The 14,297-nt window shown below is 40.0% G+C and overlaps 3 protein-coding genes across 5 annotated transcripts; 2 read left to right on the forward strand and 1 right to left on the reverse strand.

Moving 5' to 3' along the window:
• Nucleotides 1-672: 672 nt before the first annotated feature.
• Nucleotides 673-7,569, reverse strand: LOC5517487 (protein zyg-11 homolog B). Its single transcript, XM_048727245.1, has 16 exons — nt 6,322-7,569; nt 5,783-5,923; nt 5,643-5,701; nt 5,435-5,500; nt 5,297-5,351; nt 5,162-5,215; nt 4,769-4,882; nt 4,619-4,666; nt 4,274-4,364; nt 4,019-4,089; nt 3,828-3,878; nt 3,211-3,278; nt 2,641-2,767; nt 2,310-2,362; nt 1,955-2,049; nt 673-1,467 (listed from the first exon to the last, which is right to left on the reverse strand). Exons 1-16 carry the CDS (start codon nt 7,258-7,260, stop codon nt 1,289-1,291), a joined length of 2,211 nt encoding a protein of 736 aa, XP_048583202.1. The 5' UTR covers nt 7,261-7,569; the 3' UTR covers nt 673-1,288.
• A 24-nt stretch (nt 7,570-7,593) lies between these two features.
• On the forward strand, nt 7,594-11,726 carry LOC5517486 (uncharacterized protein C19orf44). Of its 3 annotated transcripts, XM_048727246.1 has the most exons (7): nt 7,594-8,138; nt 8,241-8,889; nt 8,926-8,986; nt 9,077-9,167; nt 9,596-9,697; nt 9,771-9,934; nt 10,731-11,726. In XM_048727246.1, exons 1-7 carry the CDS (start codon nt 7,865-7,867, stop codon nt 10,803-10,805), a joined length of 1,416 nt encoding a protein of 471 aa, XP_048583203.1. In that variant the 5' UTR covers nt 7,594-7,864; the 3' UTR covers nt 10,806-11,726. The 3 variants fall into 3 exon arrangements, with proteins under 3 accessions (XP_048583203.1, XP_001637505.2, XP_032217765.2); XM_001637455.3 differs by having other exon boundaries at nt 7,595-8,138; nt 8,241-8,986; XM_032361874.2 differs by having other exon boundaries at nt 7,596-8,138; nt 8,244-8,986.
• Nucleotides 11,637-13,003, forward strand: LOC5517411 (dynein light chain Tctex-type 5-B). The gene has a single exon (XM_001637454.3). It carries the CDS (start codon nt 11,663-11,665, stop codon nt 12,194-12,196), a length of 534 nt encoding a protein of 177 aa, XP_001637504.2. The 5' UTR covers nt 11,637-11,662; the 3' UTR covers nt 12,197-13,003.
• The last annotated feature ends 1,294 nt before the right edge of the window (nt 13,004-14,297 follow it).

Below are 14,297 nucleotides of genomic sequence, written 5' to 3' on the forward strand. Positions count from 1 at the left end.
GGGGTCTTTTTTCTTCCCGTGTCTGGTCCATTTTTCAATGTTTTACACGACGTGTCCCATTTCGTGTAATCTTTTTAAACAAAGTCAAATATCTGACGACATCGTAATATGAAGCCTGCTCGGAAGCGGTCCTGTGACTAGCGACGCACCTTGGGACGAAGCGCTTGAAGGTCGAGTCAGTAGTTATCAACTCGTTCCATTTACGACAGACGCGGCACAATGTCCCTAACTCTTTGATGGTGAAGTGTCTGAAAATTTGGATTAAAATAACATCAGGGAGGTCGAAAGGCAGCGAAGACGTCCTTTCGTCCACGGAGATTATTGATGCCATATATTTTTGCTATGTTGTGGTTATGGCCTGATTTGTATTTCACGAATTCGTCAATTCACATGATTGATGCTGATACACAGATATCTCATCATCACGGGATAGTTGTACACCCTGCGTAGTCACGAAATTTACGACTTGAAAAAGAATGAAAAATATTCGTTTCATTCCAGGATTTGAGTCGGAAAACTTAAAATAATGTCATACTTTTCTTTATAAAAAAAAACAGGAAATTTGATTGAAAATTTTATTTCATCAAATCGGGACTTTCTGGGGAGTGACGACTTTGACACTTTGGCGGTTTACATGCCGGCGACTTAGGCGAGTTTTACTGTAGAAATATATTTATATTAAAATATTTATCTTTAATTTGCTTGCATAAAATTTACATTCTCTGCGATAGAGCGCGCTAAACCCCTAAAAGCTGGGTTGCCTAAGATCTGTACAGCCGGTAAACTTGCCTTGAGGTAGCTCCATTTAAATAACTCTTGCTCTCAAAAAGTCCCTCACAGTCCAGTGTTCAAGAAAAAGGCAGCCATTGAGAACAATAAGCAAAAAGCCGACGCTTTCTCTTTGCTTATAAAATGTCCACGTAGCCCAATGTTCGGATGAGATTGTAGCACGAGAAGAAAATGGCCAGAATAACAAATTTGTGAGCTCTGAACCTTAACAACAATCAAAGGTTCTTGGTAAACAATGATATGCTTGTTCCTCTCCTGTTTCGCCGTAGCAGGGGGCGGGGCACTGGGGGCATGACCTGTAGGGGCTTGGCTGTGACCCCCCCCCCCAATTATTTTTTTATAGTTTCTGTATCCCCCCCTTTTCAATCTTACATGGCCTACTACGGCTCTGGTTCTTTAACATGTTTTGTCGCGCGACTTTAGTTTTACATAGATTTTTATCTATTCGCGTCCCGCGACTAAATGCGCTTGTGTAAACAGGCCACTCGGGAGTTTCGGTTCAATCTGATAAATCCCCCGTGACCCCATGTGATTGGGCATTGGCTAGGAACTCGTCAGCTTTTTCGATAAGTTTTCCCGTCATGCACCTCAAGGGTACAGAGCAGCTGGAGTCGCCTGCAAGACGCACGAGGACATCTCTTATGCCGTCGCTCAGCAACAGTGGAACATAGCGAGGGCCTGTACATACAAACAAGGAATGGTCACGTACTTAGTGTAACATCGTTATGATTATTATATTTACGAAGATCACAGTCGCAATCCATCACCACTACTATCACCATCATTACCACTATCACCACCACCATCATCTTTGTCACCACTACCACCACCATCATCATTTCCACCACCATCCTCATCATTATCACCACAACCCACATCATCACCACTACCACCACCATCATCAACATCAACTAACACTACCATCATCGTCTCTACCATCTTCATGAACATCACCACCACCATCATCATCACTACCACCATTATCATAATCTCTGTTATTTCCACCACCATCATCCCAAACACCACCATCACCTCTACTATCAGCACAACCGACACCACCAATTTTACTATCATTATCATCACCATCATCAACACCATCACAATCCTCAGCAGCAGCATTAGTTACAACACCATCGTATCAACAGCATCATATTCAGTCAAGTACCATTTCTTGTGCAGACGTGAAGTATCCCCCAGACAGCCCATAGTTGAATCGACAGCAAATCGGAGCTCAACAGAGGCAGAAAAGGCGTGAACGATCTGCCATGACAATAGAGGAAAAAAAAATATTATTATTGAACTATCGACAAAAACAGACTTTTGAGATAGAATTAAGATGTAGAATGTGGACTGTATTATATGTGATTATGTTAAACATGAGAAAAAGACTCTCATTTAGCACCCAGGAATCAATGATGGAGTCACTGGGACCACACAACCTGCAGGCCCAGCAAGCACATGCCACGGGGTCTCATGTAATAACTCCCAGTGTCCTAGTAACTGCTGACCATCCTCCCTACCTGTAAGCTACCATTTCCTCCCCTGGCGACTCCCAAGAAAGGACCACATCTTGCTAAAACAAAACACGGAGATGAACGACCTCTTAGGATGGGAATTAATATCAATATTAAATGCCCTTGCAAAAGACGCTTATTTCATAATAAAATATAGAAGAACGCAAACACGTTTTGTGGGAACAATCCACAAAAAGATTTATGCTGTGCGCACAATGCGTATATTAAGATTATGTGACTTTTGTAAACTTGTAAATATGTTTCTTCTTGAGCCTGGGCTCTATTGTATGTTAGAGGAGTGTAAAGACTAGGAAAGGGTAATAACAAGCTTACTCACAATCTGCTCAAGAACTTCGCATCTACTGCTTTTCGTGGAAAACGGTTGTGTCCAGGCCAGCGCGATGTTTGAAAGAATCCCACCAGCAAAATAACTCACATCAATCTCATTGCATTTCAACAGATTCCTAGAAGCATGACAGAACATGAGATGGAAACGGTATTTGAAGGATACAGTAATTTGCCTAATTTTTGTACAGAATATACAAGACATATTTCACCGATTTCAAGGGGTGCAGGATTGACATCCCCTTTAGATGGGGAGTGTCACGAAAAAATATTGCACATAAGAAAGGTGAGGAAATGCTGGATGGATAAAGAACCTAATCCTGACCCTGTAGGATTCCCAAATTTAATACAATTCTCATTTCAATTATTAGGGCACAGGCCCGTAGCCAGGAGGGGTTCGGAAGAACCACCCCACTCGACTTTAAGGTCTGCCCTGATGAAGGAAAATTGAGTACAACTGCGAGCTAGGACGAGCTACCTAAAAGAAAATGGTCCGCTAAGCAGGTAAACGAACCCCCCCCTTCCCCTGCTCAAAATTATGGCTACGGCCTAGGGGCATTACCTTAGAGCTTCGATACATTCATCATTGATAAAGTGGTGGCGAAGATGATGGACCTCAGAAATGTTGTTCTGACAAATCAGGAAAAATACAACAGGGTAGCATCCTTGGAACCCAGGGCGTCGAGGTCACAGGCACGAGAACATGGCGGAACAAGGCCTGCAGAGGGGGTAAGGGACCCCCTCGTTATCGCGCTTGTGAACTGGATGCCCTGGGTACCAGAGGACGACCGGGTGGCTGAAAATAGAGCACCACCGCACATTTCCAAGTCACAAAAAGTATCCATTTCCAGCAGCTATTTCAAGCGAGAAACTGATCTACATGTTAAAGATATAAAGTTCTCTACAGACAAAAGACCATTGTATTTTAAAAGCAGCTCAATCACAAGAAAAAACAGTGCTGGAATGTCACACAGTGGTATGTAACTCTAAAATGAAGAGTTCGTCTGGATTACTTGCTATTATAACATTTTTAAACTCTATAGCTCTAAGATGATGTTCAGATGCCATACTTATCACAGAAGGAATATAAAGCTATGATGGATTGGTTGCTCTTATTGTATGCTGTTTAAGCAACCAGCATTACTACCAACCACTCCAGTACCCCCTAAAGGCCCTTACCATAGTACCAAGAACTTTCTTTATGATTATTTTGTTCTCCAAAGTGAAAGTCTGAAAAAGAAATTTTAAGTTAAAAAAGTATTACATGTAAAAGATGTAAGTTATTTAGAGACAAATCAGCCTGACGCCATTATTTGATGAAAAGTATTGTGCATAAACACAAGAAATAACTGTCTGAATGATCAAAATACCTTCAGCACTCTCAGTAGCAACTTGAGTCCTTTGCTATCAATAAACAGTTGACATGAGCAACATGCTTCATCTAAAATCATTAAAAAAACAGAGCTATCAAATATAAAAATAGGGGGAGAGTGGACGGTACGGTGTGCAGTGTAGGTATTATTGGAAAAAGGATAATATTATTTGATGATCCTTCACTTATACATAGCCTCCTTTTGGTGGCCAAGGGGCTGGGGTTCTCCCCCCCTATGTTTGTGCCTGCTTACCTGTTAGATTCCAAAGCACACTCAGGGTCACACTGAGAATGTAATCCGCTTGCACAGCTTCTACCTTTCCTTCCACAATATACATCAAGGCCTGAAAGATATACCAATTGACTTAAGTTTGGTTCACACTATACAGCTTCATTAGATTTGGACGTAATAATTTTGGATGGGCTCCCTGTGTGGTATGACCATATTTGGAATGCATCATGGGCATACCAGGGGTTAGCCTCCCTAGCAGGCGTTCAAGGGACAGTAAATAAATTGAGTTCAGTTGTTGATTTCAATGAGCACATACTTCTAGTGTTTTTCTGGCACAAAAAAAAAAAAACATGACAAAGACAATACCTTTAAATGCCTATCCGTCCCCAGTGCAATGGTCTCATAAGTTGAAATCTTGAAAAAAATAGGCCTTTTGTGTAACTTCATATTGGAATCCAAGCCAAAAGATGTAGAATGCATACATTTATATTTTGAATGTTACCATTTTTGTTGTACCTTTGCTGTGAGGATAGCACAGATCTTTGTGGCAAGCTTGACAATATTTAGATCATTTGAGAACTGGCAGAGTGCATCCATGGCTGACATGCATGCAACATAGTAGTCAAATTTCTGAAATTTTACAAATAATTTAATCTAAATTACAAAAAATATTGAACAGTGTCCCTGACTACTGCAGTACTGCATTAAATAGCTTGAATGTTGTATTGTATGGATGCTGTTAAGGAGACATCAAAGGTTTTTTAATTCTTAAAAATCCTTCCATCTTTTTGGAAGTCATTTATAGAATCCTGGGGACTCTTTGTTTTTAGATCTAATGCCTTTGTTTTGTACACTACCATTCTGTTATGGCTGTTTGAGTGATTTTCTAGAAATTAAAAATAAACTTACAGCTTTCTTCAGCATTGGCTTGGAATCCAGAATAAGAAGACAGTTTCTTAATAACTGAAAAATAAATCCAGTTATCTAGTATCAAAATAGAGTCTCTTTTTAAATATTATAATTGAAAAAACAAGGGTATCATACCTCATGTTTACGGGGAAATGTCTCCATAGCCTTCAAAACCAAGTTGGCAATTCTCCTAAAAGCCATCAAGTTGCAAAAGTTAGCCTTTGAGGGGCCATGACATAAGTTTTAATTTCAATTTAGGTTAAAATACATTACCCTAATGTTTCAGGATGCAGGTCTTTCGGAGTCACTGCAAATCGTGTTAAGTTGAAAACACAAGCTCTGAAAAACAGATAGTTATGGGGAGATCAACAAAGATTGATATGGCTCTAATTCATGGTTTATTTCAGTTGGTGAAATATGGTCTGCAATACACCATTTATTCCAAATCATAATAATTTGTTCCTGAGAAACAAACACTTACGTTGCTGCCATCTGCACTCGCAGGTCCTTGGGGTGCTTCTCCATGGGTGGAAGGACTATCTGCAGAAGGAGAAAAAATCTTGTCAGGTCCAAAAAATGTTAAAAGCAATAAAATGTGTTTTCCTAACAAGAAGAACCAACCTGCAGAACCTCAAATCTAGCCTGTGTCCAATTCTTGCTGATTTGAAAGAGTCTCCTAAGACTTTCTGTCATGTAGGATGAACGTTCTGGATAGCAGCAAAGTGACAAGAGAATTTGTTGCTCTGTCGCCTCTCCTGTGATCTGTGGAACACACAGTTGCTAGAACCATCAAATGGGCAGTAGCAGAGCTAATAGACTTTATTGCTTTTGAGATAGCATCCCAGCATTCTAAAAAAATATATGTTTGGGGTATAGCCAAGAGGGGTGCTTGGGTAACCAAAATTGTTTTGGAGGGGATCGCAACAATTCTTAGCATTTGCTGGTTGGCAGACGTGTTTTTCTTCCATTTCTCTTAATATCCAGAGGCCAGGGAGCCTACAGTAAAATATGTGGGCAGCTTGTAGATTGAAAATATAGATATTTGGTGCAACAGCTTTTAACAGTCAAGCAATTTTTGTGAAATGTGGAAAAAAATTAATAATTCTGTTAGTTACCAGGGCTCATAAATAACTCCTACTATAAAGTATTTGTGTTTTTACCTCGATGTCCTTGGGTAGGAACTTTGCATAAGAAGAAAGCCCTGTATTACAAAGCCCCAAGAATTTCAACCTTGGATGTGATGATATAAAAACTTGAAGGGGCAGGTCCATCACACGTGGTGTTCCAGAGATGTCAAGAATCTCAAGGTTTCTCAAAGCGTTTTGATCAAGAAGAAGCATTTCAAGTTTCTCAGCATCACCAGGCCAGTCATAACCCTCAGGACTCCCTGGATTCCTGGAAATATCAAGATGCCGCAAGGCAGTGAATTTTGAAAATTCTGTTGGACTCTGCCAGGAAATTGGACAGTGGTATGCCTTGAGTGTGATAAGTGATGACCGCAGATGGCCAAATGCCTCAGCATCAGTTATAGATGTGCAGGATATATTGAGTTCGAGCAGATTAGGTGATTTGATAGAAATCTGTTTGAGGTCAAAGTCACTGAACATGTTGTGGCTGACGTCAAGGCTTGTAAGGTTTTTAAAGTAGCCAAGTGCAGCATAATCAATTTCACCCTTTGCATGACTTATGTTTAGTTTCCTCAAGGAAGATGTGCATTCGTAACCTTCAAGGGAACTTGCGAAGAGCTCAGAGAAAGGGATTTCAGTTCCACAGATATCAAGCTCTGTGATGTTATGATGCATCAGTATAAGTCTCAGCCCAATCTCTCGTACATCGGAGCTTCGAATACATGCACGTTTTAATCTGCATGTATTCTGGTCCATAAACAGTGTCAAGACGTTGAGAGTTAGCTTCCCTGTGCATGCAAGTTGACGCAATATGCTCTCGGCAAGTTGTTCGTGGAGAAAAACTGGAAACTTGAAAGCGATTCGCTGTAAATTGCCCACGTTTTCCTGTACTTCGTAACAAAGAACTTGGATACTTCCACAAATGTAATTTAGGCAAATTTGTTCCAAAGAAGGCGGAGAAATAGTGCTCATCCTAGAAGGAGTTCTGGATACCTCGATGTGTTCCAAGTGGAGTAGCCCTCATAAACTACAAAGTATTTTAGCTTGTTATGTCCTTTGAATTCGGATAATTTTAGTACGGTCAGACCAAAAACAACCTTGCTCCATTTCCGCTTTGCAAAAAATCCCAGGAACCACTCGTGATACAAATAATAAGGAACCTAAATTACATTCACATTATAGTTGGACCAAGATGAAAGTTGTTTCTATTCTCCTTGGTAGCCGCGCCATCAACACAACTGTTCTCGGAAATATCTCGGCGGGAGTCGTACCATAAAATATCAGTTAATCAAGTCACCTCTAAATCATTGGCCGGAGGCGAGGCTCAGACTTGGAATAAGTAAAGAACGCTGTATACTAGAATATTTGTATAAAAGATTCTGATTATTGCGAGAAGAGGTACAGACGTCACGATTAAGTATCGACTCGATTCAACTCCGAATCCGAATACCTCGGATCCAGGCCCATTCCGAGTGTTTCGAACCATTCCAAACAAAATGGCCGTTTGTTGTTGTATTTGAACATAGATTCGAAACAGGGAGCGCGAAACGGTGGTTGGTTTGTTCGAATCCTCGAAATGCAGAGAAAAACAAGCACTGGGAAAGCCTTATGGAAGGATTCTTTTCAAAAAGCGCGGTCATTTTCACAGAATTCCCTCGAAGCATCTCCACGAAAGGGAAGTTTGCTTGAAGAAGATATCAGCGATCGAGAGCTACAAGACTATCTTGACAGTTTGAAAAAGAAGTCAGGCATTCAGCGGCTTTGGTCAGGAGAGAAGTTCGAAAAGGCGGTGCGTGATGACGAGGATAAGACCCCTGACATATCGATTACGAGTTCTGAAGATGAGCAAGGTAAAATAACCTAATTGATAAAGAATCTAGCTCACATATTCTGATTACAAGTCTTACAAACTTACTCTAAAATACCCTGTATTCTCTTGTTTTTGTGTTCAGCAGTAGAGAGCTTTCACTCTGAAAAGCCAGCTGATGGTGATAGTGACGATGATTACAAGCCAAATTTAGTGATGCTGACGCATTCCTTATCTGAAGACCTTAAATCAGATTCATCCAGCTCTATTCAACTTCTACATGGAATCCAGCTAGCAGAATTTGAATTAAGTGATGATCAGAAAAGCACAGGAGATGTCAACGAAAACATGTCACTAAACAATAACAGCCAATCAAAAAGTAAAAGTGAGCCTAAAGAACTGGATGCCATCATGAACAATCTTCACTTTGCTTCTGAAATTGATACAGACGAGGACGAGGTTATAGAAGAGATTAAAGAGGATGTTGTACCAGAGTCTCTCATAGAATTAAATGATTCTGTACAGGAGCAGCATACAGCTCAAAGCAGCCCAGAGCCAGACAAGAACGGCAGGAGATCAAGAGCTAAGAGTCGTGAGAGTGCTGCACCATCCTACTCCATGAACTTTTCAACAGAGGATGATGTGACAATTAGCGAGGTTTCAAAGGCACAAGGTCAAAGCTCTAAGTCATCCCATAGCTCAAGGTCATGGCATAGTTCAAAGTCATCTCATAGTTCAAGATCGCCTCACAGTTCAAGGTCGTCTCATAGTTCAAGGTCATCTCATAGTTCAAGGTCATCTCATAGTTCAAGGTCATCTCATAGTTCAAGGTCAAGTCATCACAGATCAAATAAATCAAATGATAGCAACTCAAGGTCTTATAATAGAAAGGTACATGGTTAAAAAAATGACAAACTGTTTAATTAATATCCTTTTAAATTTTGTTAAAATGAGCTTATGTTTGTTTTCTTGGTTGTATAGAATGAGTCTAACAAACTCAACAGGAATACTTGTGAGATTGCAACACAGACTGTCCCTGAAATAAGCAGCATGCAAAGTACTCTCCCTCAAGGTAACCGAAACATTACAGCAAATTTAACAGGATAGTAGAAGGTTATTTCATGAAATACTATTTTATGAATAAATTTTCAGAAATGTGAAACACTCAATTTATCCCGTGTAGTCTGCTAACCTAGTGGATTTATTTGGAAATTAATGGGTTTTTTTGGTTTTGGGACTCTTGTTGCATGCAAAAAGCAAGAGAGGAATCAGTTATTTCCAGTTAACCAACTGAAGCTGTCTAGCAGGCTATTTATGAAACATGATTTCTTATCGTACTTGTTTCTGCAGAACATGAAAAAGAGAATAAATATATTTGTTTTTGTTATCTGTAAAACATGATTTATATCACCCATCTTTCCCACCCTGAGTGATGTTTCAGTATGAACTTTGGAACATAGAATCACACAGTAAGATTTTATTATTTGTTGATCCTTACAGGCCTTGGTGTAGGCATGGCAGCTGTTGGACCTCAACTTGGTATGCAGTACGTTGATCCTTCTCCCATAGCAACACATGTTGTGTCTCCTGAGGCCATGGAAGGTACTATAAACAAGGTTCTTCTCAACAAACTTCTATTAATAAATTTTGTTGAATTACTTGTGAATACTTGCAGCAATAACCGCCTACAATCCTGCAGTAGTAGCATTGACAGATATGCTGCGACAACAAATACGATTGGTGGAACAGTTTGTGGATGCCAATAACCGCATGTATCAAGCTTACACTTCTAATATGAACAACAACTACAAGTACACCACCTTAGAGGATACAATGGAGGTATGTCTTACAGCCAGGTGTTTTATAGATAGGGCTTGGAATAGATTGATTTTTTATAGAGATTGACCAATAGACGGATGGTAGTGATCTGGGTGTATAAAAAGGGCCTGTTTGTAGTGGCAATTTTTAAGTGCTCTGTGACTTCACTACGACCTCAGTGTATTTTCTCACCAAAAGTGCTGCGCTCATGGTCCAATAACACCTACACGTTTACGTAATTCAAAACACAGCGGAAATCCCCAGTTAAACGCCACTTTACCACTGGCAAAATTGCACGAAACTTGCCTCAACTTTCGAAAACGGTCGAAACATTCTTATATCGCCGCTAAATATAAAAATCGTCGTTACAAAGGTTGCATAAAAGTCTTAAATGTTTTCTAGTATAGCCACCGGCTAAAATATGTCACTGCCCAATATTTGGCGCGCTCGTCGATGCTTTTCGGGATGGCCTAACATGTCGCGGAACTTCATGACGGATAAACTACATATTTATACAGGGGGTTCCGGGATAGGTTTCTCCGAGAAATTTTGACAATTTTACACTTCTAAAATTCTCATAAAAAAGCGTAGCGCAATTGATTCATTTTCTCTCGATATCTTCCATATATATTACCTATGTTGATACCACCGATATCTGAAAAACGGTGGTGCGCACCCCCCCCCCCCCCCCCCCCTCTCGTCTCATATGTAATTTAGCCTGACTTGTCACGCGCATGCGGCCTGTTTCCCACAAATTAATAAAAAATTATCGTGTTTTTTTTCTTGATTAAAATTGTATTCTTTCTTATCTCTCCAGTTTATTCGCCGCAACAGACCGAAGCCGCTGACTATGAAAGAAGCCTTGAGACAGGTCAATAAAGAGGACCTTTGACCAAATATTTTCATATCTGCAAGCTATTCATAATATTTTATTTTTTAATATATTGATGTAACGAAATAATGCCCCGATATTCAGAAATTATTTTTATGAGTAAAAGAAATTATGAAATATTGTTTTATATGTAATATTTTCCATGAGACAATGCAAAAAAGTGATTATGCGTAAAATCGGCAAAGATTCCGTTGATTTTTTTTAAGAACACACTCAAGAAAATGCAAATTACGTCTACAAGATGTTCGTTGCTTGGTTTCGCACAATTGGATGTTAATGGTAAGTCAACACAATCGTCACTTAGACGATCACTTTTTGCAATTTTAACAAAATTAGACGACCATTTTGACTAATAACCGGCTTTCTTAATTAAAATCCATAACTGATAATGGGGAAATTTCAATTCGTCTGTATTTCATTTGTTGTGTTCTAGAATCGTGCCCAATTCGCTTGGTTTTGTTGTTCAAATAATACAGCTTGTGTCTACAATAGAGTAAACAACGAACAAAGTATTTTATTTTAAAAGCCTTTTCCAATTTTAGTTGTTAGTGTTCACTAAACCTTGTCGGTAGCCATTTGAACGGTTACCCCTGAGGCGTATCAAATAGCGTAACTACAACAAGGGACTCTACCTTAACAACAACCATCTCATGGACTAGAGACAGCTGTGGCAGAATCTTAAAGCCGAGGAAGACAAACATTCAGAACAGGAAACAAACTGAGAGCAAGGTTGCCGTGGTTTCTAGAATTTTATGAACCTCGCGTAGCGAGTACAACGGGGCGCTTTGCGAAACCCAATCGCTTGACCGGATTTGATATATAAAAAAAGATCCTAACGAAGGTCACCGACTTAAATCATGAGTTCCGAAGTGATAAAAGCAGACCAGCATGATACATCAAAGGCCGAAAGAGCGGCTAAAACATTGAAGAAGAGAGGTGAACCAACTCCTGTAAAAGGGTTGACTACCCGGCCAGCTAGCTCCGTCTCTATCGCCCAGTCAATGGTGACACCTCACTCCAGAAAGGGGATGGAACCAGTGATGGAAAATACCTATCAAACAACTCCCACAAAGAAGTTCCCTGAAGGAAACATTCGGAATATAATGAAGGAGGTATTAATCGAGAATTTGGCTGACGTAAATTATGACCCTAATACTTGTCGACAATTGACCAAGACGATATCCGAGACCTTAAAGAACCGGGTGAAAGAGTTAAGTGTGCAGAGGTACAAGATTATCTGCTTGGTTCATATTGGACAGCTCGGCAAACAAGCTATGAGAATCGGGAGCCGATGTTTGTGGGACGCCAACTTTGATACTTACACCACGTACGAGTTCAAGAATGGTTCGTTGTTTGGCGTTGCTACGGTTTATGGTGTATACTTTGAGTAAGAAAATGAGGCCTCAACTGAGAACCATTAGAACTTTTTATTTCAAGAAGGTAGAAAAGTACTTAATTTGAAAGAGAGAGTTTAATCAACAGATTGATTTAAGGTTATATATTATCAATCGTTAAACAAAGCCACGCTTCGTAGTCAATAACAACAGGGCGCCAAAGTGCGCCGTTTTGTTTTCGGTTATGTAGAAATTATTTTGCTGTTTGTGTAAAAAATATGTTTAATTTTATTTAGATATAGAGACGTTCGGGTCTACATCTTAGAACATCCATCATTACGGACAGAGAGTGCTGAGTCAAAAATAGGAAACAAAAGTTGTGTCTTGGTTTTTCCTGTCACGTGACTAAACCATATGGTTAGGTCAAAATGGATTTATAATTGCTTTAGCTTTTGTGCGATATTTATTTTAAATGCGAAGGGATTTCATCTCGTGATAACCAACAGAGATAATTTTTGAGGTTTTTATTTATAAAAATCTTGTAGCTTGACCACAAGACTAACAAAGTGAGAATTGCATCTGATGACATTTTCAACTCATCTCGCTGCAAGATCTCTTTACTCTGATAATGGCAATGGGGGTTGAAGCGGTTTTGATGTACGTGATGTAATCATCATCAACAGAGGCTAAGACAAAAAAAACCTTTAACTTGATCAGTTCAAGAATTTCCATTGACCAACCTTCAAAGTGATCATGTTTTAGTCTAGTTATATGATCAACTGATCTCTCGCTTCAAGTTTTCTTTACTAGATAGCAGTAGGGAATTTTTTATTGTAGGTATTACAATAAAAAGGTTTGTGGGTATACTATTGAATGCGTTGAAGAAATTTTCGGTGTACGTGATGTAGCCGATGTAGTAATATTCCGCGTCAGACACCCCAAGGCAAACCACACACCAGTGGTTTGACCTGCTTAGTCAGTGATAATATAATTATTATAATTATCAAGCGTCTAGAGTGAGCCGGCTCTCCTGTGTGTTTTCGTTGTTCAGGATCGCCGTGGCGCAAGAAATCAATAATGGGGGGAGGGGGAAAGGCTTTTTTGGTCGCCACAGGAGTCCAGACACCCCCAAAAAAGGAATTTCCGAATTAACCCATTGAAGAGCCGGTTAGCAGGCTTCAAGCGTCACATGCTGTGCTTATAAGGTTTGTGAGAGACCCTTTAGAAGTAATCTTACTTCTGAAAGAGACAAGGGACGCCGCAAACGGTTTTCGGCAAAACAAGCACTCTGAAAACAAATTACGACCAAATTCTGTTATATTTATTATATTTACTCGAGTAAGTACGCAGCTGCTTTGTCTCCTATTATCTTTGTTCTACAAAGGAGTTCTTTTGTCTCTATTCTTCTCGTTCTTTGTGTGGAGGTGCGGATATTGTTCATTTGCCCAATCAAATTGCAGCTTGTAAGAGCTGCGTACTGACCCATTTACTCTAGCTGACTTCCCTACCCCTCCCCCACCCTTTCCTACGCAAGTTACAGGGCTCAAGAGTGACACATAAAAAATTTTGTCAATGATAACTGTACAATGGATGTGCTAGGCCCTAGCCTAGTAAATAGCCTCGAGGTATTGTGCTATGGGGGACCGCAACTGGATTCTCTCCCCAACTGAGTGGGTGAGGGGGGGGGGGGGGGGGGGGTGGGTCCGAAAAGGCCCAAAATACTAAGGATCAAAAATGGCCATTCTTCTGGTCGTGATGAGTAAGGAGGCATGGTGGAGCACCCGGTGATTCTCAGAGCCAACTTGTCGTGACCCTAATGATACCCACAACTATCCAATGGCGGGTCGGTCAGGGTTACCCACCCCTTTCTTAATCCAATAACATAGTTATATATTGGTGCTTCCCCTCCGGTTGATGTAATAAGAATGAAGGATAAAATAATGGGTAGAAAAAGAATTATTGAAAAAAAAGAATAAATGGATGTATGAATAAAAGAGAATTGATGCTTTTTCTTATTGCCTCCTTACTTCTTGAAAACAAAAATATTTACTGTGTTTTGGCTCTAGCACAGGGTCGGATCTAGAGGTACAAAAAGTGAGGGCCGGAGCAAGGGTTTCTAGAAAGTGTTGCAGGATTCACTGTTCTTACGTGGATTTCC

This window comes from Nematostella vectensis, chromosome 1 (assembly GCF_932526225.1).
Source record: "Nematostella vectensis chromosome 1, jaNemVect1.1, whole genome shotgun sequence".
Classification (NCBI taxonomy): Eukaryota; Metazoa; Cnidaria; class Anthozoa; order Actiniaria; family Edwardsiidae; genus Nematostella; species Nematostella vectensis.